At 40.2% G+C, this 27,216-nt stretch overlaps 1 protein-coding gene and 1 pseudogene across 2 annotated transcripts in view; both read left to right on the forward strand.

Annotated features, from left to right (window-relative positions):
* Positions 1-27,216, forward strand: part of LOC143377199 (putative inorganic phosphate cotransporter) — a 163,058-nt gene that overhangs the window by 82,694 nt on the left and 53,148 nt on the right. For both annotated transcript variants that reach the window (XM_076828245.1, XM_076828244.1), the window contains exon 4: positions 18,809-19,065. In XM_076828245.1, the coding sequence (XP_076684360.1) occupies positions 18,809-19,065 (257 nt within the window). The remainder of the gene's footprint in view (positions 1-18,808; positions 19,066-27,216) is intronic.
* Positions 23,970-27,050, forward strand: LOC143377050 (uncharacterized; annotated as a pseudogene).

Genomic DNA, 27,216 nt, shown 5'->3' on the forward strand with positions numbered 1-27,216 from the left:
TTGGTGTTATTTTTATCAGAAAAACACTAGTAATTCATTAGTGATACGTCTATGATAGAAATTGGCATAGTCATTACTGAATGGCCTATTGCTGACTTTGTCCTTATGCCACTAGTCTAGCGTTTATGATCTCCGAGCCGCGTCGTTTGAAAGCTTTTACCTAAGAACCCATCAGGGTCGTAAAAAAAGGTACGCGTTACCGTTCAACCGATTTCAAGAGAAAGGCCAGAATATCGTGGCCATCCAATTTTAACTTTCTGAATATGAATACAGATCCGACACTGAAGGAATCCGATCGCGTCCGAGTTTTGCCGAGCCGATCTGAAATCAAATTGCCCGCTCATGGCGGCTATGCTTGCAGCCCGAAACGAGTCTCGGGATCCCGAAAACTTCGGGTTCTCGAAGAATACGAAAGTAACGGGATCCCGCCCGATCTCGCCCGAAAGTTTCCGGCCCGTCCCGAGCCCGAAACGTCGGGTACCCGCACACCCCTGGCTGTCAGCGTCCGCTGTACAGCGGTGAGCCCCGAGCTTCAAAAATTTTCGGATGGTCTCTTTCAAATGAACGTGGCAAAGAGCTATTGGGAATTTCCCGGCCCAGGTAAACGAGCCGCGCGCTCCGCTTTTATGATCGGTTTACCACTCACACCCCAGATCACTGTAATGAGGTTTGCAAACAATGTCGACTGGTCTCGTACCCGTCTCAATTTCAAAATTTTCAGCTAAGACAGGGTTGAGCGCGGCACTATACCCCTGTACGGAGAGATTTTTCTCCACCAGCGGGGAAATAGTTACAATACTGGCGCATCGTTCCAAAAAATGGAAGATCATAATTAAAGCCGAATTCAAAAAAATATGAAATGCGCTAAAAAGTAAAAAGTAATTTTGTTCCTTATTTAATCTACGACACTTAATTTTTTTATATCGGCGCCTCATCATTTGCACTGTGTAAATCTGGCGCCGACTTAAAAAAATTGAGTGTCGTAGATTAAATTTTGATTTCAAATAATTTTTTGCCCATCCTGGTAATTTCAAGGTACATACAACTTGCAGCGACAAAGTTTTTCCTTAATATACAAGGAAGATTTTCACCAATTTTCACACTGATTAATAAATAATTGTAGATGATATGACGATATATATATAAATCTCTTCGCGCCGCCAACAGTCAACAGCCGCGTATAATGCGCTATTTAGCACTTTTATCACTCGCGTTGACAGTTGGCGCCGTGCGAGAAAAATATATATCGTCATATCTTCTACAATTATTTATTAATCAGTTTGAAAATTGGTGAAAATCTTCCTTGTATATTAAGGAAAAACTTTGTCGCTGCAAGTTATATGTACCTCAAAATTGCCTCGATACTTTTTAACGGCGAACGTTGAAAAACACGGGTTATGTCCAGTATTATTTTTTAATTAAATATTATTACATTTTTTAACATAAGGGTTTTGTGCATACATTTCACGGTTTCGCTAGAGTTTTCAGAGTTCTATGTTTCAAGTCTCATAACGATCCGTTAATATTTACTCAAGTTATCGCAATTTATGTTTAAAGAAATAATGATTTTGGTCGAAATTTTGTTTGTTTATAATTTTTGTCTCGAATACTAATAATTCGATAAAAATACTATAAATAGAAAAAATGTGTGCCGTGACGAGCTTTACAACACTATATTTTTTAAAATCCAGTTTAACAAAATTTAAGTTTCCAATCTTTCTTAGCGTTCGGACAATAATTTTTCCCATTTTCGAGCGCTAGTCCCCTTATTCTATCCGAGCCCTCAATTGTTCTAATAGCTATGGAGGAGAATGAATTCCTTTTAAAAAAAAATGTATCGAATATTTTTGGCTACTCTACAGACTTGCAACATTGCAGCAAAATCGGTGTGTACGGGTTCGATATGTTCCTTTTAAATAATATAGTACAGTAGAAGGATATTATTATTATTATTATTTTTATTATTATATGTCTGTATTATATCGTATAGACCATCATTAATGTATGCGGAAACACATGATACATGGGTGGGGTTCAGCAACAGGTGCTCTTAAAAAACATTAAAGTCCTGGTTTTACAAATTACGTTATTGCAAGGGAATGAAATTTGTTTTGCGTTAAATAAACCGGAATAGGACAGCAAGGTTAAAAGACGAATGTGATATCGTTTTATTTTCTTCCTCCGTTCTCTTCCGTTGAACGGAATATGTTCGTAAAACGATTTTTAAATTGATACTCTAACAGAAACATTTGTAAATCGCGGGCTTTGACTCTCAAAACATAACCTAGTTTTACTCGTGCTTAATTCTAGTTCCTACCACGCGTAGCGTTACAATCTGTTTTGAGACTTCACCGGTAATGTTGCATGCGACACTAAAATGGTAAGTGGGTCCTAGGACCCCCCAAACCGGTGACACAAAAATACATTGCTTGATAGGTCTATTCTATACCTCGTCTGTGTCTATACTCTGAAAGTCCGCCGGTACCTTTTCCGGAGCTAGTTGAATTTTGCTGGTTGGTACTTAGCCATCTCTAGATATGAGCATTCGCTAGCTGTACAGAGCCTTGACTGACTTGTTGTGCTGCGTACGCCTGCTTTTATACTCGGGAATTGATAACGTTGCGCATGCGTAACGAATCGTTTTACAATTTACTCGCTTATTACATTATATCTAATTTTGTATCCTTACTAGCACTTATAATTAATTATTCCTAATGTTTTTATGCCATTTGTTTCTTTAATATTTGCTTAGATTATAAATTATATGTAAAAGTATGTACAGAAGGTCTCCGCGATAATACAGAACGATTATTTTACCGACGGTCGGTAACGCCGGGTTTGAATCCGCGTGGAACGTTACACTTGCAACGATTGCTGAGCCGCGTGTAAATCAGATGAATAAAAAATAATTATATGTATACAAGGTGTCCCAAAAATGTTGGAGTTCCTTGAAAGGGGTAACTCACTGGGTGATTTGAAACAACTTTTTCCTTAGCGAAAATATTGTCCAAAGCTTCGTTAACGAGATATTAACAAAAACCGCCGACCAATCAGAGCGCGCGCCTTCCGCCCGAGCTCCCGTTGTAGCGTTGGCTACGCGGTAGGCGGCTGCGCTTGTACTACGAAGGTACGAACAAGCAAGTCGGCATGCATCGAAGGAAACCGCGTTACACATTTTCTTTTATAGCAGAATCTTAAATAATAATTGTTTGAAGTGAGAAAACAAGAAATACGTAAATTTCGTTTTCAAATAAGGCATAAACAAAAAGGTAATGTAACAAAAAAAGTGTGACAAGTGATCATAATTCGTTATTGAGGTAAACATCCGTAGTTTAATCACGGCCAACATAACTAAATTTAAAAAATAATATTATGTGTATGAATAAATTCTTTCAGACTGGATTTACATAATCGGTATAAAGCAACCGAATTTCTATAGCAGTGATATTCGTAAGCTACCATAAAATTGGCAAAAGGTAATTAACAATAATGGAAATTATTTCGATGATTGAGTTGTTTTCATATTTTTTAAATCAAACTGCTATTGAACCCTAAAAACGAACAGAATTTATTTCTACACCTAATAATCACTAATAAATTAAATAACACTCACCCCTACGGGCATTCCTTTCCTTCCTTTCCTTCCTTTTCGGAAACCTGTGTTACTAAATAGGTCACTGTGCCGATCCTGGTCATCGGTGGACGAAAAGATTTATGGTAGGGTTGCGCCCAGTGCTCAGCTGATCGCAGGTATACGACACTACCCGAAGGTAAGGATCGCAACGTCAAGTGCATCCGGGTTAATGTACCGAATATTCACTTCACTGCACGGCCACTAACACTGATCACATAATTTACTTTTCATGGAACGTGTTGTTCCTATGTTATAAAATTGGTGGCCCCGAAAGGGGCCGATTACTGTTAGTTGAGCAGTTGCTCGATGTGACCACCCTCAGCGTCTATGCACGCCTTGCAGCATCATTGACTCCGTTGAGAATAATTTTGACGCCAAACGCCGAATCGTATCCTCGCTGGGGGTTTGGATGTACGAGTATTCCCGTGCAAACGCTCGCACAGTAGAACTTGCGTCCCCGTTGATCCGGGCGTACACCCAGAACATGGCGTAACATTCTTCAGCGGAGAACATTTCTGGGACGAGATTGCTAGCTGACTGACAGAATTTTTTCCAACCAACTTCCTCTACCCCCAAGTAGTTTCTCCCGTTCCATTATGAGTTAACTCCCACCAGAACAAGAGGCTTTAGGTAAAAAGAAGCCAGCACATTTTTTAAACACACGTTCTTTGCAGATGTGCAACGAACGATCGATCCTACACTTTCACCTAAGTCCGCGCTCCGTCCTTTTACTGCCAATGTACCCGTTGCTTCGAGATAGACAGCAGACACCACGTGTTTCTCTTCAAAAGGGCCCGAAGAGAAGAGAAACAGAAAGTCTTCCCGTTGCTATAAAGAAGAAAAGGTATTCCAACCCTGTTTCCGTTATCCAATTAATTTTAAATACGTCTCGCGGAGAGACACAGGAAGAAAGGGGGTAACTCGCTGACTGCGCGTAGTCCCACCTGCTTCGTCCTTCCTTCCAATTAAAGGCAGGTCCCTTATCTCTCGAGTATAAGCACGCGCTCGAATTTCAAAACAAAAGCACGCGTTGACGTATTCCGTGCGAGAAAAGGTGGGCATGATGTCCGATTGGTCGTAACCTAACAAAAATCTGCCCTGCATCCCTCCCAAACGGCCACTGTTTTGAAGAGGCCTTCTTCAGAGCCATGTCTCCTCCACAAGGCCCACCAGTATAAACACGCACTCGAATTTCAAAACAAAAGCACGCGTCCGACTGGTCCTAATCTAACCAATCTGCCCTGCATACCTCCCAAACGGCCACTGTTTTGAAGAGGCCTTCTTCACAGCAATATCTCCTTCCTGAAGCCCACCTCATCTCGCACGGAATATGTCGACGCGTGCTTTTGTTTTGAAATTCAAGCACGTGTTTATACTGGTGGGCCTTGGGGAGGAGACATGGCTGAGAAGAAGGCCTCTTCAAAACAGTGGCCGTTTGGGAGAGGTGCAGGGCAGATTGGTTAGGTTACGACCAATCGGAATTCATGTCCACCTTTTCTCGCACGGAATACGTCAACGCGTGCTTTTGTTTGGTAATTTTAGCGCGTGCTTATACACGAGAGATAAGGGATCTGTCTTTAATTTGAAGGAAACACGAAGGAGGCGGGACTACGCGCAGTAAACGTGTTACCCCCTTTCTTCCTGTATCTCTCCGCGAGGCGTATTGATGTTGGATATTACTTTTTAATTGCTAGTTCCCAAAATTAAGCAGGCTGGTCAGCCAAAGCATTTCGCCAGGGTCGCGGTTTATTACCATATTGTCCTGTGAGTTGGCGGTAGAGAACGATTTATTTTGAGTAATTTATGGCTTAGCTGGTTCCGCCTCGTAGCTGACGTGACCTCAGGGTATTGGAAAACGGAAACGGGGATTGGTATGCCTTTTCTTCTTTATAGCAACTCGAAGACTTTCTGTTTTTCTTCTCTTCGAGCCCTTTTGAACCGAAACACGTGGTGTCCGCTGTCTATCTCGAAGCAACGGGTACATTGGCAGTAAAAGGACGGAGCGCGGACTGAAAGTGTAGGATCGATCGTTCGTTGCACATCTGCAAAGAACGTGTGTTTAAAAAATGTGCTGGCTTCTTTTTACCTAAAGCCTCTTGTTCTGGTGGGAGTTAACTCATAATGGAACGGGAGAAACTACTTGGGGGTAGAGGAAGTTGGTTGGAAAAAATCCTGTCAGTCAGCTAGCAATCTCGTCCCAGAAATGTTCTCCGCTCAAGAATATTACGGCATGTTCTGGGTGTACGCCTGCAACAACGGGGACGAAAGTGCAACGGGAATACCCGCACATCCAAACCCCCAGCGAGGATACGATTCGGCGTTTGGCGTCAAGATCATTCTCAACGGAGTCAATGATGCCGCAAGGCGTGCATTGACACTGAGGGTGATCACACCGAGCAACTGCTCAACTAACAGTAATCGGCCCCTTTCGGGGCCACCAATTTTATAACGTAGGAACAACACGTTCCATGAAAAGTAAATTATGTGATCAGTGTTAGTGGCCGTGCAGTGAAGTGAATATTCGGTACATTAACCTGGACGCACTTGACGTTGCGATCCTTACCTTCGGGTGGTGTCGCAACCCTACCATAAATCTTTTCGTCCACCGATGACCAGGATCGACACAGTGACCTACATAGTGACACAGGTTTCCGAAAAGGAAGGAAAGGAATGCCCGAAGGGGTGAGTGTTATTTAATTTATTAGTGATTATTATGTGTAGAAATAAATTCTGTTCGATTTTAGGGTTCAATAACAGTTTGATTTAAAAAATATGAAAACAACTCAATCATCGAAATAATTTCCATTATTGTTAATTACCTTTTGCTATTTTTCTGGTAGCTTACGAAAATCTCTGCGATAGAAATTCGGTTGCTTTATACCGATTATGTAAATCCAGTCTGAAAGAATTTATTCATACATCTATTATCATTGTTTAAATTTAGTTATGTTGGCCGTGATTAAACTACGGATTTTTACCTCAATAACGAATTATGATCACTTGTCACACTTTTTTTGTTACATTACCTTTTCGTTTATGCCTTATTTGAAAACGAAATTTACGTATTTCTTGTTTTCTCACTTCAAACAATTATTATTTAAGATTCTGCTATAAAAGAAAGTGTGTAACGCGGTTTCCTTCGATGCATGCCGACTTGCTTGTTCGAACCTTCGTAGTACAAGCGCAGCCGCCTACCGCGTAGCCAACGCTACAACGGGAGCTCGGGCGGAAGGCGCGCGCTCTGATTGGTCGGGGTTTTTTGTTAATATCTCGTTAACGAAGCTTTGGACAATATTTTCGCTAAGGAAAAAGTTGTTTCAAATCACCCCCTGAGTCACCCCTTTCAAGGAACTCCGACATTTTTGGGACACCCTGTATAACATATAAATACGCGGAGTATTATTACGGTAATGGGTGTTTGTTGGAGGAAATGAAAACTATCTGTCACGGCGACGAACTATTCTTATTTTCGTACGTATTCAACATATTTTTCTTAAACTCGTGCTGTCTGTCTTTACAGCCAAATATTAGGCATTGTCCGAGAACGTAACTTTCGCTTTATGACTTTCTGGACAATAGGCTTATTGGTTCACCATACGTTGTAAAATGTTTGGGGAAAGTTTTGTCACCGGTGTTGGAGAGGTATTAACCGTTTAACCGTTTTCCTCATCTGGTAGAATAATTTAAGAAACCCAAGTGACCAATAGAAAGGCCGAGGTCCGAATGTATCTCCAATGGTACACCATGACGACACACCACGTTTTGTAGAAGAGCTCTTGCCACTGTGACAGCTCGCTGGTCTGGCATCGCGATGTCTTCAGGCCACCTGGTTTAATAGTTCGCCACAACCAGCATAAATCTGTTCCCGGCATGGGACCTCGGGAGCGGACCCACAACGTCCAGTGCGAGCCTCTCGAACGGAGCTCCAACGTTGTAAACTCTTAAGTTCGCCGATCCCCTCTGACGTGGTCTCTTCTTCGCCGCACAGGTGTCACACCGCCGGCACCACTCTTCAACGTCTTGTCGACACGAAGACCAGAAGAACTGTTGACGTATCTTCGCCAAGGTCTTGTTCACTCCAAAGTGTCCAGCTGCCGGGGCATCATGAAACTCCCTCAGCACCTCTGCAACCCTTTCACGCAGCACCACCAAGAGCCACGAGGTCGTTGTACCATCGTGGCACTCCCACTTCCTGAGAAGCAGACCTTCCGTAACTTCCAACGAGTCCCAGATGGACCAGTAATATCATTCAGTTGAGGAGAGAAACGAGCGACGTCCTGCCAGACGGGTTTCTCTCCTTTCCCCTTCTTTTCTAGGATGAAGCCGATTTCTTCATCCTTCCTCTGGCTTTGTCTCCATCTCTCGGCGTTCTCTCTTTCGGCGAAAAGTCTACGGATCCTCTTCATCGTCTGCACTTCCACTTCTGTTTCCTTTTTCTCGAGTCGGTTGCAGTTCGTACAATCTTCTTCGGAGCAAGGTCTTCTGAACAAACCATCCTGCATTTCTGGACCTCCAGTCGCCTCCTGTATCGCCACACTCTTGACGACCGGGGGACTGCTCCTTACGGTCGGGCGTCCCCTCCTTACGCTGTCCTCTTGGCGTTTCCCTTGTAGGGCTTCCTGGGAGGGGCTGCTTGCGCCTGGCCGTTCTTGGCCTTATAGCAGTCCCTTTGAACGTGACCCGTCTTGCCACAGGGCCATCAGGTCCTCGGCGGGTTGTCCGTTCGGTCCTCGGGTTTGTTGGACCTCCAATTTTTTGCCGGGTACCTTTCAAAAGTGTTGGAGGTGCTGCGAGATATCGCCTCAACGGCCTTCGATCTCCAGAGCTCTGGTCACGGCGGCTCTTAGAGACGTGAAACCGCAGAGTCGCAGTTCCCGCTGCATGACAGAGCTAAACAATGTTGTTACGAATTAAGACGCGGAGTGTTTGTAGCAGGTTTCAGCTGGGTAGCCGGCGAAAGCAGACTGCGCTAATCGCTCGATCTTGGTGGCAAGTGAGGAAATGCTCTCATCTCTCCGCTGCCTACGGCTCTGAAAGAGTACATAATTCATATTTGATAAATTCTTCGCCCCGCGGCGGAATTCGCGTGCCGAAACTAGATCTACGAAACTTTCACATTCGGCAGCGGACAGAGTTGTGAGGACGCTCCTCGCCGAATCCCCAAGGGAAGCGATCAAGGCTGTAGCCTTTTTTTCGTCGTTCCAGCCGTTAGCGCGCGCGATAGTCTCGAACTGTACTTTATACTCTTCCCACGAGGTTTTCCCATCGAAAATTGTCGGTTTCACAATGTATCCCAGACTGAGTACGCGCGGTTCCGAAAAAGGGGCAGCGGCGGGCGCACCGACGGGGGCAGGATCAACCGCCGGGAGAACACTATTTACACCACTACTATTTACATCGGTCACTATCTCCTCACCCCGAGGATTCGCGCCGCCGCCAACTGAACCATGGACGTTCTGTAATGAAGTGGTTACGACCTGGATGCGTTCCTCTAAGTTCGACATGCGCGCCTCGAAAGCCGCCTGTGTTCTTCGGTCGGCGATTTCCTGTTCCTCCCTGCGAAGGTCCTCCCTCTGCCAGCGGGCCTCGTCGTCTCTTCGCTGTTCCCGCATCTGTCCCACGATGCTTAGTTGTAGGCTGGTGAACAAATCCTGTAGGGACGCGTCGCCCGTCGCTCCAGGGGAAGGCTTCGCGAAGGCCGCGGAATCGCGAGTGGGTATCCCACTTCTGACACCAGTGTTATATTTTTTGGTAACGGAGGTTGCTCGGTTTGGCATAATAACGTTTAAGGGGTCTCCCTAGTGTGACGCCTGGAAAATAGGGCTATATTTGGGAATGTTTTTGAAGGAAATGTACTTGATATTGCGGTTTCTAACTTTGGGGTATTTATTCAGTTACATTTTGACAATCTACTTGAATTTTTTGAAGCATTAATGATAATTATATTTTATGTTATAAGGGTTATAATGAAAAGCTCGCAAAAAAACGCCTGCTGCTGGCGATCACGATTTCGGCTGCCATGGTTATCTGAAACAAAAAACACAGTTATTTTCTTAATCTATATGAATGTAGCTAGGACTTGAACTAGAATGAAAATAGAAAATCACCAAATAAAAAAATGGCGGCGCTTTAAAGAAAAGTTTTCATTTCGCGGCAAAAAAGTGGTCAGTTTTTTGAGCTGCAAAATTCGAATTTTGCAAATATTGACTTCATTCTAGGTCAGATCCTAAGAGAACACGCACTCAATATATATGTTAAGTTTTAAGTCGTTTGGTTGAGTAGTTTTGGAGATATCGTGATCGCCGGGCCGAAAAATGTAGTTTCGAGTAAAACGCGTTTAAAGATTCAAGTACCATTTTTGAAATAATAAATCATACTTACGATTAGTCTCCGATGCCTGGCCCATAGAGTACACCTTCCTCTTCTTCATACAATTCTTGTAAAGCTGCATTTGCTTTCCTTCGAGCAGTTCGAGCTGCTTTTGATGCTTCCTGATGCCTTTTCTCTCCAAGGCAAACTCTGTTCACGTCTTGCGAATCGGCAAAACTTTTGGCTTCTGGGCCAATTTTTATTCCCATCGTATTTAATACTCTTAACAGTGACTGGTAGCCATCGTTAAATATGCAAGTTGCTAAATATGTTGCTACTTCAACTGTTTTTGGCCCAGAGTATATATGTTTTGGAGCGAAATGCCAAATTAACTGATTAAAACTTTCGTTATTGTTCTGTGTGTTTCCGCCTAGACATTGCTCTATCAATTCGCGTTGGGATAAACTGGTATAAATGGGCTTTATAACCTGCTGTACGAGTTCAGTAAGGGGTGGATCATGAGTGTAATTGTCGAGGGCGCCTTTTGCTTCAGCGCGGCGCCACGAACACCAGCTTTCGGCTCCGGTAGGGCAGTAATCATGTTCGGGGGCTGTATCAGTGGAGCACTTATGGTGATACGTTGCCCAAATCGCATTCTTCATTTCCTCCACTGAATCCGTGTGTCGTGTAATTGCTAACCCATAATATGCTGTTAAATCATTTATTAACTTATCCGTTAATTTTCCCGGACCTTTTCCCCCTATTCCTTTATGTTTCTTTTTTTCTGCTCTCAAACGAGAACCCATCCTTTTTTTAACGTGTAAAACACACTCTAACTTTTTCACCTGCACGTCATATGGATTCAAATCCACAATGCCTTTATACGTTTTACTGTCGCCATCGCCAATGTAGCGAGTATACATGGCGCCATATCCTTGCATCGATCTGGCGAACATTTCAGAAATACCATCTACCTCCATCTTCCCGGCAGATCCTTCATGGTTCACTGAACACTGGTTTTGGTGATTCCTTTTCCATTCATCGTATTCTTCCTCGTCGTCAATTTTCTTTTCCCACATTTCACACATCTTACAATATGAGCATTTTATAGCTACATCTATTGCTTTATTGGTATATTTCCCAATAAATGTTGCAACGCCGATTAGGGAAGAAAATCCTCTCTTCTTCCAAGTACCATCTCCAGAAACTGTTAAATTTATATTTGACTTCTCCTTCTCAAAAGTACTTCGCTTCTCCTCGTCCATCGCCAAGTTTGTACTGAATTCGAAAACAGCTTTTGAGGCAGTGTACAGATTTTCTAAACCGGCATAGTATGTATTACTATAGAATTCTTTTGCCAAGTCCATCAATCCGCAGAATAGGTTCAGGCCTTTATTTCCTATCCCCAATAAACGCATGACGCATACTATTCTGCGATTTATTTCGTATGCATTAGAAATCAACGGACACGAATTGATGTAAGTGACGTTGCATTCGCACTGCACTCCAATCTTAAAACCTAAGCCACGCACACTCGTTTCAGTAAATTTAATGTCTTTATGGCACACTTTGCATTCAATTAACTGACTAATTGCAGTAAATACCGAAAAAAAGTCCACAAAACGATAGCCGTGCGTTCGGGTCACTTCAATGTCTTCTTCGTTGCCTTCTACTAACTTCTTAGCCGAAGTGCTGGCAAAACTCACGTCTTGTTCAAAAGTGTAGCGGTTTCCTGTAAATCTTCTTTTCTTGTTTCGGCTTAAATAGCCTTTCGAATGCTCCTTATCGCTCTTTCTGGACATTTTCTTTCACTTTGCTCACTTCTGTTTTGCTCAGGAGTCTACGATGCACTCGTCGTCACGAGTCTACGATGCACACTGAATCACACCCGCTATAACACTTGGAGGGGCCCCTTTAGCACAGAAGGGGACGGTACAGGTAGCCAGGTCATAGGAAACTCTGGAGGTAACGGTTTTTAAAGTCAAAAAGGTCGACCTTCGGTACAAGCGTGGAGGGCTCCGATTCATACCTGCGCGCCCGGTCGCGCGCTACTGTTCATAGCTCACAGCGTTGCCAAAATTTCGAATTCAGCTATAATATTTTAGGAATATGTTCTTAAGATGTTGAACTTTCAGAAAAAAACAAAAAATCGATTTTTTTGAACCGTCACACTAGGGAGACCCCTTAATACAGCAATACAACATGGAACTACAAGAACGTCTAGTATACAAAGGAACTTTAACAAGGGCAATTAGTATCTCGATCCGTCTGCTCGTAGAGGCGTCTGGCTCTCGACTGACAGCTTGACAGGCGCTCGATCGTATCGTCTTCTTCTCGTTCGTCTTCTTGTTTCTGTCGCGAGCACCAGCAGGCACTGGATTCTATAATTTCCTTACAAATTAATAGTATTTACAGAAAATTCTTGTTTGTTCTGGTGCTTCAACTATCCTACTATGGATTTGTATTGACAAAATTCTGTGTACTTAATATTCAAGAAATTACATTTTCCTCTATTCAAACCACTGTGGGCCGCCCAGGTGCCTTCTTTAGTAAATCAGTCTATAGTCTTAGATCCATCTGTGAACAGTAATATGTAGTTAGGCATGGATTCGCGTATTTCTTCGTGGAGACTCTTATATATAGTCGAACTAATTTCACTCTTTTCGCCACTGCTAGATTAAAATTTACTGATTGCAGATGCATAATCCATGACGGTTCATTTTGGTGTTTCTTTTTGCCGATAACAGACAGGTTTATATTAATATCAGCATCAGCTTAATATTTGCTGATCCTTACATAAAACGATGTGGGCAATCCTACTTTCTTCGCATATGTGCTCTTGAATCTTTCTGTAAATATATTTTGATATACAGGATTGTTAAGAGATGCCGCAAAATTTGTAGCATAGTTTGTTGAAAAGAGCTTCCTTCTTTCGTCTAATGCTAGTTCACCTAAAACCGCTAGTATAATGTTGATTGGGCTGCTGCGAAATGCTCCGCATGCCATTCTGAAGGCAGAGTTATGGATTGTGCTTATAGTTCTAAGATCAGATTTTCTAGCCTAGTCATAAACAATACTACCATAATCAATTTTGAATCTGATTATTGCTTCGTTTGTGCTTATTAGAATTGCTTGGTCCGCTCCCCAACCGGAGGCTGACAATGATTTGATTAGATTTAAGCGTCTTTTACAGTCATCTGTGGAGTTTTTAATGTGGTGTTTCCATGTATGCCGATACCGTTGTTTCCATTGTATTAAGTATAATCAAAATATAATTGTAGGAGATATAAATATAATTTTACGACTGCCCATAAAATTAATTAATAGGTTAATAGTAGGTACCCGTGTTTAAATGTGGCCAATCAGAGCGAGAATAAAGTTAATGTAAGTATTCTTTTTAACACGTTCCGCACGGACGATTTTTTAGAACTTTCCCGAATAACAGCAATTTTCTTTTTCCGTGTTTTCATTACTTACTTGCCATAAGGGATGGAATAGAAACAACTTTTATAATAAAAAAATATTGTAAACCGGTTTTTTAGGTCTTGTGTCATAAGACATCAACTGGTCGCGGGGTTGGCCACAATCGGCAGACCGCAAGTTGCAAATGCAGATTGATGGAATACGGTTTGAGGGAATAATACTTCGGTTTCAACCACAAAATGTATTTCTAATAATAAAAATGTGTATACATATCATCTATTTCTTTTGTGAAATGGGATAAAACAGTCCAGGCAGAGGTCTGGCTTTCCTTCACAATTAGGACAAAATGTCGTTGAAAATTTGTTTATATTTTTTTTTATAAGATAGTTGACACCTTTTCTGCGTTCGCCTTTTACCTAGGGGGGGGGGGGGTCTATTTTGAGGAAATGGTTCGGCTTTGTAGTAGTCGGGGTGATATAAGCCCTTGTCTCTGGGCCAGATAAGTATTTTAGGATTTTCCGCTGAAATTTCAGCACATCCCAACCGCTTTGTCCCGAATATCTTTTAAATAATAAAAATGAGTTCAACAACAGTATCTCCAAAATATGGAACCCTAGTTTCTTGTACGACTTCAATGATTGGCGCGTTCGAATGTAAGAAGATAGGAGCTGATCAGTCCGATCAATCCCTCCCATATGTTTATCGTATTGGAGCACGACCATTGGATTTTGTTTTTGAACTCCTCTTTTTAAGGTGTTTTGGACCAAATCCCCCGAAGATCAAGAGGAAACCATCAAAACATTTCTTTTGTCTTTCCATTTGGAGACATTTATTCCATCACTTGTTCATTGTTGAACAACTTGTCCAGGATTGAGTTTTTTGCCAACAACTTGAACTGGGTTATTTTTCCTATCGCTCCTCAGGGTTCCAATTACAAAGGTTCAGGCCCCCGTCAAGCATCTCGGAGGTGAAAACGACACTGTTGTAAATATTGTCCATAAATTCTGAATTCTTCAGACCCTCCATCAACTTTTGGACAGCTTTATTGGTATGTCCTCGGCCTCCGAGTTCCCTATCGCGTGCACCGGCGTAAATGAGAAACCGATGAATGAGCCCATCATTTTCTGTCAAGATATATAATTTTATCCCGTATTTGTGGGCCTTGTTGGGAATGTATGATCTAAATGCAACGCAACTTCTCCATGCCGCCATTGACTCGTCTAAACTAATCTCCCTCCCCGGTTCGTGGACTTCTAACATTTTGTTGTTAAAATACCGAGCTATAAAACTGATCTTGTACAGAGGATCCTCCGGTGCCGGTTCCCCTTCTGCAGGATTTTCTGCGAAATGGAGACACTGGAGGATCATTATAAATCTATCTCTAGGCATTCTGCTCGATAAAAATGTACAATTAAATTAGTCGCTTTTCTCTCAATAGAAATGTAAGCGCGGTAGTTTCATCACCCCCGTATGGAAAAATAAGCCTAAAAAAGTTTAAATTCGTCCAGTGTAAGGTCCTTCCACTTTGAAATTTTAAGCGACTAGATATTTGCAAATTTGTTAGTTTCGTCTATTACTTCCAGTAAAAGTCGTCCGTAAATAATAGGGAAAAATAATCAGAAGGGGAATTGGAGCTGGAGATTATTTTGAGACCCCCATTACGAGCGAACTGTGGGTCAGGTACATACTCGTATAATGGGGGATTATCGTTCCAGTCAAACAAGGTCGACGTTGCGGGATCTGTAGCACTGTCATTGTTACACTCATCGGAGCATTGTGGAGATTTTTCGTCGGTTTCTCCAAATAAGGACCACAATGTAGACTATGATGACCCAGACATTTCTTCATCAGTAAATTGCGCAGTATGATCACCGTCGTCGTCGTCGTCGTCATTATCGGTGTCATAACTTGCATCTGAATTTGAGCTTTCATCAAGCATTCTTAACATTTGCCTGGCGCTGAGGTCGGTCAGATGAAAATTTTCCAGTTGCTGACTGTATCTTTTTCTCTTCTTATTCGGTGGCTCTGTAGATGCTGCGAATGAATTTCTACTGGTTCCGGGAATCGGTTTACCTACAAATTTGAAAAATATAATAATACTGCAACAGAAATTGCGAGTGAAATATGCCGAAAACTATTTAATTTTCAAACAAAATGTCAAACAAAATTATAATTGCACAACGGATGTTTATGTATTTACAAGTGTAAACATGCAAAAGTGTACAAGGATGTGACCAAATGCAAAAATATATAAAATATCAAAAGTAAAGCATATGTTAGAACATTTAGAAGATAAGACAAACGTTTATTCAGTTATGTGTGTCTGTACAAATATGCATTTACATAAACATCGCAGTCTAATTACAATACATAGAACAATTTGTTTCTCAAGTCCTTAGTTTTCTCTGACAAAATAAGAAGATTAACTCACCATCGGGATCCATATTTTGGAAAACTTCGGTCGGTGAGTAGGTGCTGGATAGGTATGGTATCCAACCTCGGGTGGTAAAAAATGCCAGAATATGTTTCTTATCAAGAAATTGGTTGCACTGAATGTGCTGCCTATATATCGCCATTCTTTTGCCGAAATCTTGACAAGGTCGTAAATTTCGTTGCGATTCGATAATCGACGACTATGGACGGCTGTTCAGATTATAATCATAACACTGAATACTGTGTTACACTGAACACTGAGCCACTGAACAAAGTATTTGTACGAAATGCGTCTGGTGTTGATGCGTACAGAAGACTAACTGCTGTGTTCTCCGGTTTCAGAGTCGAAAAGTAAAATCCAAATTTGGAGAGGGTAAGTTTTGGGGGTGTAAAAACTACCTGATTGTTTCGAGTAAAGCAGGAAAACGTGAAGTTTATAGGCTAATGGAGGTACGCATAGCGTAAAGTTATAAAGTTATAAAGTCGTAAAGTCGTAAAGTCGTAAAGTCGTAAAGTCGTAAAGTCGTAAAGTCGTCAAGTCGTCAAGTCGTCAAGTCGTAAAGTGATAAAGCCATAAAGTCGCCACATCTGTTGACCATATTTTGGATATCATTGAAATAAGTTAGAAAATGCAAATTATTGGTACATCCGTTGAATTTAGGGGTATATTGCTTTCTGACATTCTAATTCGATTTCTGGTGTCGATCACTGAATCCGAACGGTACCAGGTGGTAGCCAAAACAATAATCAAGAAGGATTTAGTCACATAAATCAACCAAATCCGAACCAAAACCACCAAAATCGAGAAATAGTCGAGCGTCGTTGAGGATGCGCATTGTGTCTTATGACATCAGCCGTGCGGAACGTGTTAAGATCGATCTCTTTTCTCACGATTTATTGATCTTATCACTGATCCTTCATAAAAGATCGATTCTTAGGATCGATCCCATCTTTGACCAGAATCGCCATCACTGCGTGCAACCCGCGGCGTCAAGCGCCCGTGTATTGCAAGCCTTATTATCGTCGACTTCTGTTGGTCACCAGCGTAATGGTGGCCACGTCTTGATTAGGGTAAGTCGGGGAGAGATACCCCACTTTTTTGTGATTATTTTTTGACAAAAATATATTTGCAAAAGGAAATACATTTAGATAAATAATATAAAATTTAATTAAAATAATCATACACTTAAAAAAATAAAATAAAATTGCAGTCTATGCGAAAGGCCATCTCACCCGGTTTTCCGGATAAGATGACCCATATAAAAAAGACATGTTATGAGATTAATCAGACGAAAAATTATTTCTTTTTCTTGCACAGAACTTTTCCACATTCATTGCATAAATTCAAAGATGTTGAGCATCCTTCGTGAAACCATTTTTTACAGCTCATACAGCGAACCCAGTCATCGGGTTTCGATGTACAGCTGTACTGCTCCCTACAACCCACCAATTTTTCCACTTTGGACTGCTTCTACGGCTTGCAACAATGTCTCGTTTGTCCATAACTTCCTACGCTAATTATATCTTTGTTCATATTTCGTTGGCATGTTCTACAAAAACATTTACTAGCTGTTATGCATGATTTTATTATGGCACAACTATCCCCGAAAAAATTGGAACAACTAACCCGAAAGTCAAGGAGCGCTGACTCGCTTGTTTTTTCAATAATGCTACGACAATATCTCATCACAAGAACGTAAATGTAATCTCTAAACATTCTATTAACGCACTGCATTCAGAAAAAGTTATTACTTTTTCGTAAAACGTCAGTAAATTATAATTTAACCGTCCAAAAATGCACAATTTTTTTGTTGCATAAATTCATATATTGTGGGTGTTGTATCTTATTTCTAACGTTTTCAGTATTGAACGAAGTAGTTTTACCTAAATAGTCCAAAGAAAGCAAAATATGACATATAACACATTCTATTCTGTTTCATACATTACAGTTTATTACACAGAAATATAACAAAAAGCAATTAAAAATGCATTTGGGTGTGATATATCTTGAAACAAGCCACGACACACGAAAACCACAAAATTGAGGTTGGAAGAATACTATAAGAAAGACTAAATGCTAGTTACGCAAAAACTGAAGGAATGAATAACAGGAGACGGCAAAGATTCTGAATAGTATTATTATATATTTATTCAATATACAACGGATTGTGTTCAGAAAGCAAGGAAACATGTAGATTACATGTCTTACAATTTGTATAAGATAGCACTACTTCGACGCACAAATATCAACGGCTAAATTAAACAATCCGCCAAGCAGCGAACGAATAAACTACATGTCCGTGACAGTCGCGGGCATGTACAGATTGGTACGATTCAGCGTGCCCGGCTACGTTGCGGGCATAGAGCGTTAAGGTTAAAGAACACGTAGAAAATTTTCGAGAATAGTCAATTTTTACATTACAAATAACTTACCTGATTTCACAGTTAAAAGCAAACAGAAAACACGATTAATGCGCCGTGTGAGCGACGCGCAATATACAACTAAAAAAAGCTGAAAATCGCAACGTTCTAGAACATGAACGTGATAGAGCCATTTCAGCTGCCTTCCGTGAGGAGTGGTGACCGAGGGTGTGACCGGCGCATAATGGTTCCTGACACCGCAGGAAGGCGAACTAAATTCATATGACTGTTATTTATACGTTATTCATTATAAATGGAACGATTTTAGGGGTTCCTTGAGCCGCGCAATCTGATTCTGATATTATTTTTTTCTAGGATAACGAACTACCCTTATAAATAACTTTTATAGTGGTTTATACTTGTTTTTTCTAATATTTTTGTAGCATAATTGTTTTTTCGGTTGAATAGCAAATGCTAAAATAACTTTTTATTTTGCAATAAAACATCAAACCAGACAGGATGATTGGCTACATCATGGATTATGCATTATACATATATTAACAATAGAATGAAAATGATTTAAAGAATTGTATTTATTTTGAAACACCTATAATTTTTTTACCTATTTATGTGTTGCATTTGTTCTAGGAACGTTTGCTTATGCTGGAGCACAGTTCGGTACTGTGATATCTTTTCCAATTTCTGGAGTATTAGCCGTGTCAAGTACTGGTTGGGCATCTATATTTTACGTTTTCGGCAGTCTCGCCATACTTTGGAGTATCTCATTTCTCATTGTTGGTTTCGACAGTCCGGCGGTACACCCACGGATATCAGAAAGGGAGAAACAGTACATAGAAGATAGTTTAAAAACTGCTGAGGAACAGGAAACATCAGTTAACAAACCCGTAAGAATTTTGTTATTCAATATAATATTACCACATTTATACTATTGGGAAGATCAAAAAGTTGATTTCTTTCTAAAGAACACTGTAGGTAATTAGTTGGTGCTAATTTCGTTATAAATCTAATCGAACCTATAGAATTTGGAAAATTAACTTGGCATTATTCACTTCATGTATGAATATTTAAAAATTCTTTAATTTATAGTTTCGAGATTTAGATTCGGAATGCAAGAATATATACATATGTTAGTAATATTATAGAGCGTTTATAAATATGTGGGACAATATTTCAGGGTTGGTTCCACTCAACAAGATAATAAGAAAAGTTGGTATATGTATATGTCCGATAATGCTTAGTTTTGCAGTTATAAGCATTTTTATATTCCGTAAAATACCGGCCCAAAACGTCTATTAAAGGGCAACGGGCAGACTGGCGCGTTCGTCAGTTTGGCCTAATATTCTATATTTTCATCCATATCTTTTCCTTCGCGCCTTTAGAAAACAAGGCGAAATAATAATCAATATATCGATCCGTAGAAACACAGCTGGGCTTCGTTAAATGCCACTTTGTGCAACATTAATAGCTGTTTCGGTCCCGTGTTCCAGGAAATATAAAAATGCTTATCACTGCAAAACTAAGCGTTATCGGACATATTCGTATACCAACTTGTCTTATTATCTTGATGAGTAAAATCCATCCTGAACATTATCGCATATATTTATAAACACCCTGTATATCAACTACCCTCCAGATGGTTACAATGCAACGGTTGTTAAAAAACACTTTGAGCTATGTATGAAAAGCAGGGACGAGGTACCTATAGGGCTGTTGATATTTGGATGATTGGCAAATAGTGTCGATAATTCTGTATTGTGCCTATCCGACATATTGGTTCACCACTCATTAAGGGGCTGTACTTATTCGGTCACATTGTTTATACAGAGTGTCTCAAAATTGGGGGACAATCCGGAACATGCAATATCCTGATGCAAAAAGACATCAAAATGTCCTGTACCGTTTTGGCATTCGAGGCTTCCTTCTCGATATATTAACAGTTGAATATTTGCGGTCGAGCTTCCGGGCGTGGTCGCTGCTGTTTTGTCATATGAGCGATACGTGATCGCCATGCTTCGGCCTAGTGCGCGACGAGCTTAAAGCCGAAACAACTGACCGCGGAGGACTAAACCCCCGCACATCCACGCAGAAGACACGCGTAGATACAGACCCCGCACACAGTAGAACCGACCGATTCAAACCGTGAACGAGCGATCCCGCTTTTGTCCCGACGCACGTGAGAAAGATGCCACCAATATAGAAATTAGAAAGTATTACCCACAATCCATACGTCTCGTGGAGAGACACAGGAAGAAAAGGGGTAGTCCGCTGACGGCGCGTGGTTCCGCCTGCGTCGTCCTTCCTTCAAATTGGAGATGGATTCCTTATCTCTCGAGTATAAACACGCGCTCGAATTTCAAAGCAGAAGTTCGCGTTGACGTATTCCGTGCGAGGAAAGGTGGGCCTTGGGGAGGAGATATTGCTGTGAAAAGGGCCTCTTCAAGAGAGTGGCCTTTTGGGACGGATGCAGGGCAGATTGGTTAGGTTAGGAGCAATCGGACTTCAAACCTACCTTCTCTCACACGGAATGCGCCAACGCGTGCTTTTGTTTTGAAAATCGAGCGCGTGTATACATTCTGTCAAAAAAGTACCGGGAATCGATCATTTAAAAAGCTCGCTTAAAGGGATTGTTAAAATTCTTTTTGTCGCTAAGTTGGCACACCTGTCCACCTGACCTGAGTTTGAGCGTCACTTGTCATTTAGTTTGTTTACAGTGCGCCATTGTGTCAGTTCATCTCAAGTGTGTTTTGCGATTTTTACAATGGATAAAAATATCGAACAAAGAATCTGTCTGAAATTTTGCATTGCAAATGGAATTTCGTGTGCCGAAGCGCTGAAAATGTTACATAAGGCTTACGGTGAATCGACTTTATCAAAAACACGTGCGTATGAGTGGTATAGTGCATTTAAAAGCGGTCGAGATGTGGTGGAAGATTTGCCTCGCTCTGGTCGGCCATCAACGTCTTCAACTGAACTTCACATCGCTAAAGTAAAGGAAATGGTGGCTGGAAATCGTCGTTTAAGTCTGAGAGAGATAGCCACCGAAATTTCTGTGTCTCACGAATCAATTCGTACCATTTTAAACGATTGTTTGGGCATGAAACGCGGTGCCGCTCGACTAGTGCCGAAAGACCTGAATTTTCTGCAAAAACTCAATCGCGTTAGGGTCGCTGAAGACATGTTAGAACGAGTCAATTCCGACCCCACATTCATAAAACGCATTGTAACTGCTGATGAGACATGGGTTTACGAGTTTGACATGCAAACCAGTCAACAAGCTTCGGAATGGCGCCATCCAATTGAGCCGAAACCGAAAAAAGCACGTCAAAGTCGATCAAAAGTGAAGGTGATGTTGACAGTTTTTTTCGATTACCGCGGTGTTGTGCACTCGGAATTCTTGCAACAAGGTAAGACAGTAAATGAAGAATATTATCTGAGCGTTATTGGTCGTTTGAGAGAGCAAATTCGTCGAAAAAGACCAGATTTGTGGAAAGAAAACTCATGGATTTTGCACCACGATAGCGCACCATCTCACAAGGCTATTATTGTGAACGAATTTCTGGCCAAAAACTCAACAAATCTTATCGAGCAGCCACCGTATTCCCCTGATATGGCTCCGGCCGACTTTTTTCTTTTTCCAAAACTGAAATTACCACTTCAAGGCACCCGTTTTCAGTCGATAGATGACATAAAAGAGAATTCGCGGCGAGTACTGAAGTTGATTCCAAAAAATGCATTCAAAAAATATTTTGATGATTGGGTTCTTCGTTGGTATAAGTGTATTATTTCGAAAGGGGGCCAATTGAAGGCGATACAATAAATTTGGATGATAATACATATTTTGTGTTTCATTGACCAATTCCCGGGACTTTTTTGACAGAATGTATACTCGAGAGATAAGGGATCCGTCTCCAATTTGAAGGGAAGACGTTGCGGGCGGGATCACGCGCAGTGAGCGGACTACCCGTTTTCTTCCTGGTTCCCCCCGCACGACATCTTGGCAGCATTGAACAGTAGAAACTCTAGAAAGGTCGTGAAATCAGTAGCATGTTAAAACAAACATAATTCGGGATTTAGGATCAGGGAAGTGACAGGAATATTACGAGATAAGGACTTCGGCCTCTTTCAGGATGACACAGTCGTCATCTATTGACATCAATTGGTGTCGTTACTCGATACTTCACTTATCGTCAGAGGGACTGCAATATATTGTACAATAATATTGAACGTTTAAAGGGCGCGTCAGGGCGCAAATTACTTCAAATGTATTATGGCCATTTGTGTAGGTACATCACTATAACTAGACGGAAACCATTTCTATAAATTGTTTCAGGGTCGGTACAATAATCCTGACTTCGTCAGCTGCATACCAGATGACTGCGGACCAGGTTCGGGGCAAAGTTTTACCGTTCGGTACCCTACGCGGTTTTCTGATGTATCGGAACCGCGAACCGGGAAAAACCCTAATTTTTCCCTTTCCTCCAGCGAACGACAGTTCTCCCTTCACCGCCCACCTTTCTCGGAAATGACTGTTCAGAAAGCTCATTTCATCCCTGTTTTTCGGTATGCAAACCAATAGCGTCGGTTTAGTGTCAACTTGCGAAGAAAGCTTGCACGGCAAAATCAGTTCGTAGAGAACAGTGAAGCTAATACCTTCAGTGCAGTGTACCGTGTACCTATAGTTCATTCGACTCCACAAGTACAAACAAAAATTGGATATTTTGTCCTAACAGTTCGACTTCAATTGTAAGTACTGAAAGTTATTAATATTTTTTTTAATGCTACTTCTATGTATCTATATCTGTACCTATTATATGATCATTCCACGCGAAATCGCACACTTTTCGGAGTAAGATTTCGGATGTTGGTGAAACTCGGATATGCTGTAGTCTTTAGTGATATATAAACGTACCTCGAAGGATTTTTCAAAATTTTAACAATTGTGGATGTTACAGCTCTTTGAAACATAGAGTTGACCTTTCTTCAATAAATTATAACTGTTGAACTAAGAAAGTCATAAAAATGAGCTTTTGGGAGCTCACAGTGGAGACAAGAGTACCTAATAAAAATTATTTCATTTTGAAGAAACAAATTTTTGACCATTTATTTTGTAATTGTTCTAAATAAATGCAATTTTCTCAGAATACGTACCTTTTTAAACATTTGAAAAAAATGAGGATATAGCCCTGTTTGTCCTTTTTATGGACACGTTTTCAAAACTATGGACACTTTAAAATTGGCCAAATGAAATTATCTGAATGCAACGCTGTGTTGCCAACACCGACTGGACTGGCGTGAGATATATTTTGAACTATCTATCGGGTAGCTTGAATTTATTTATTTCATTCCTGACCTTGTGTGGCCATGAAGGTCATAGTATACCATATAGTTGAATTTGTTTTCACAGTCACTTTCATATTGGGTAATCAAATATACAGCACTCCAATTTAAAAACTGAAGGTCACCTTTGTTTCTTGAAAAATATTGCTAACACCAAAACTTGACATAGCGTATTATGTTGTGTATAAAAAACAGTAAAAGTTTTCCTCTTTCAGTTTTTTGACAAATAATTACCATTTGCGAGATCCCTGTATAAGAGTAGCAGGTATAGCCGCTTGGCCGCTGCTAGTACCGCACGGATCACGCCAGTGCAGCTGGTACTGGCGACGCAGCATCGCATTCAAATAATTTCATTTGGCCAATTTTATGGTGTCCATAGTTTTGAAATCGTATCCGTAAAGAAGACAAACAGGACTATATCCTCATTTTTTTAAATGTTTAAAAAGGTACGTATTTTGAGAAAATTGCATTTGTTTAGAACAATTGCAAAATAAATGGACAGAAATTTGTTTCTTCAAAATGAAATAATTTTTATTAGGTACTCTTGTCTCCACTGTGAGCTCCCAAAAGCTCATTTTGTATCACTTTCTTAGTTCAACAGTTATAATTTATTGAAAAAAGGTCAACTCTATATTTTAAAGAGCTGTAAGATGAACAATTTTTAAAATTTTGAAAAATCCTTCGAGGTACGTTTATATATCACTAAAGACTACAACATATCCGAGTTTCACCAACATCCGAAATCTTACTCCGAAAAGTGTGCGATTTCGCGTGGAATGACTCAAATTTTATATTTTGAAGATTAACTATTTATTTTATTAACTTGATCAGGAGAGGAACATTTTGAATAACCTTACAAATAATTAATCCAAATTGAAATAATTATTGAGATAATTTAATTTATAAAAATTAGTTAATGAGTCTGATAATACATATATTTGGAAAATATATCATAGAAATAATATTTTCTATTAACTCACTAAATAACTAATTGTAAATTTAATTTAAACCTCAAAAGAAATTAAATAATTTAAAACATAAGAAAGAAACTTTTTTCAGCCATACCTCCAATTCAAATAATTACCAAAATATGATGTATTAAAATTATTATAAATTTAAATGAATTTAATTGATATATAATAAATATTAATGAAATAAAAAATCCTATAAAAATAATTCTCAAATATTCAGCTATAAAAATTAAAGTAAATAAAAAAAAGTCTCTCTAAAATATTCATGATGAAACTAATTCTGACTCCCCCTCAACTAAATTAAAAGGAGTTCGATTTAATTCAATTAATACAAATATATCTTTATGTAGAGTATACAACAATGGAAGAATGGTCACCCGAGGAATGTCTCCAATTAATCGGAGAATATGATTGCGCGGCAGAAAATTACCAGCTTGCTTGGCTCATTTCAGCAACAAAGGGCGAAAGGAAATCATTCCGTAGGTACTGGGAAAGGTAAGTCGAAAAAAATTGTTGGCCTTCCATAACGTATTGTAGTACTTTCTGAATTCGAAGAATATATCATTCGCATTCTTTATTTAATTATTGAAATGATTGTTACATTGCAGCAAGAAAGGAAGTATATAAATCTAAATAGTTCGCATTCCACAGAATGCAGTTTTTGCTCGACAGGAATAAACCCAGGCAAACCATAAATACACGAAATGTAAGTAAAATATGGTTTTACAAAATGGGTGTATTTAAACAATGTCCGTCACGCACAGTTATTCTGCCAAGGGACAGTTCCGTTGGTAACGAAATAGTCTGTAAATTCTCGTCTAATGTTCCGTGAGTTTTGTGACGGTCCCCGAGGTACATTGTCAAGTGGCAGAAAGGATGAATTGTTGGCAGTGGTCTGTGTTAAAGTCCTCCAGCTTCCTACTACTATTTCCCCATTACGTTCATTGTCCACCAACCCTGATGGGCAGTATGATGCTCTCGAAGTGGTCGATTTTCTCAGAAAATTGTGTAGATACACAATTGTTAGTGTTATTATCTCAGCTCTTTCCGGCTGGAATAGCATTGGTTTCCTTAAAATCCGAAACACTGAAGAACATATACCAAAAACATTCTCTACTACTCTTCGAGCCCTACTTAGGCGATAATTATATATTCTTTCTCTGGTTCCTTTATTGTGATTCCCCGAATACGGTTTCATTATATTTTCGGTGAGAGAAAATGCCTCGTCACCTAGTATGACGCACGGCATGTTCATATTTATTCTAGGCAGTGGAGTTTTTTCGGGTAAGGCTAAATCTTTACTCTCAATTTTTTTTTGTACAGTTCCGTGTGTTTGAAAACACCACTATCCGAAATTCTACCTTTGCAGCCTACATCCACAAATAGAAAATTATAATCTTCATATACAAGTGCAAACAATACAATACTGAAAAAGGATTTGTAATTGTAGTATTCACCGCCACTGTTCATAGGACATTGCCCCCACGCAGTGCGGGAAATTACATTTACTTTCGAACTGGGAAGCTATGCTTTCCCACTCTTCCGTAGTTGACGGCATCTAGAAAAACACATAACTGTATAAAAGACGCGATATATGAATGTATACAGGGTGAATGAATAACGACTATCACCAGAAAAACACATAACTGTATAAAAGACGCGATATATGAATGTATACAGGGTGAATGAATAACGACTATCACCGGAATTATTTATTGATTTGAGCAAAAATTATCGATTACAACATAGTACTTCGAAAAACATGCGGTGTCATTTTAAAAACTGAAGGCCACGATGATATCTCAGACAATATAATGTATAAAAAAAAATGTGGTGCTGGACAAGCACTACCGAATACAATATATTTTATATAAAACACTTTTTTCTAAAAACAATAAGTAACGAGTTATTTCAAGAGACAGTTATTATTAACTCACCCTGTATAAAGATCTGGAAGGATCACTATAAAACTGGTATACATGACAAAGAAATGAAGAACACAAATTTTAAGGACACTAATTGAGACTGAAACAGCAATCTAATTCAATATATTATTTTACAGGAAACTTTATTGTATACGGGGGCGGAGGCTGACTGTGGTTAAACCCGGCCATCTACTCCGCCGAACGATGGCGAAATTGCTGGACCGTCCGGAATAACGGATAACATTAATTCAGCACCACCATCACCATCGCCATCACCACCACCACCGCCACCACCACGAGCACGAAAAAAAAAACACGAAACGAGGAAGGTCCTCGAGTGGAACAGACGTTTCAAATATTGCAAAATACGTATGAACAAATCAATACGTCGATGTAAGGCGACAGATTTGGAACGTACGGGGAACATATAGTGCACAAATTGCGATTATATTCTGCGAGGGTCGCATCGATTGTGGAACACCACATAAATAATGTTAATGTTCCAGGCGGATATGGGGCATTACGAAAATTATGTAAGCTATGCTATCCACCCTCCCCCCACACAAACCCTTTCACATCACATCCCACTCCCATTTATCCCTCGAGCCCGAGTACATTCATAACAAACCCCATGACTCCCACAGATCATGCAACTGTACATTATACATATTCCCCATACCCACAATAAAGTTACTTTAAAATTAAATTTGTAGTTTCTACTTACCTTTACACAACTTCTTAAACCTTCCGGCTTAAGAAAACGTAATTACATATCCCGCTTTGTTGTTTGAGTGCTGCATAA

This window comes from Andrena cerasifolii, chromosome 15 (genome assembly GCF_050908995.1).
Source record: "Andrena cerasifolii isolate SP2316 chromosome 15, iyAndCera1_principal, whole genome shotgun sequence".
Lineage (NCBI taxonomy): Eukaryota > Metazoa > Arthropoda > Insecta > Hymenoptera > Andrenidae > Andrena > Andrena cerasifolii.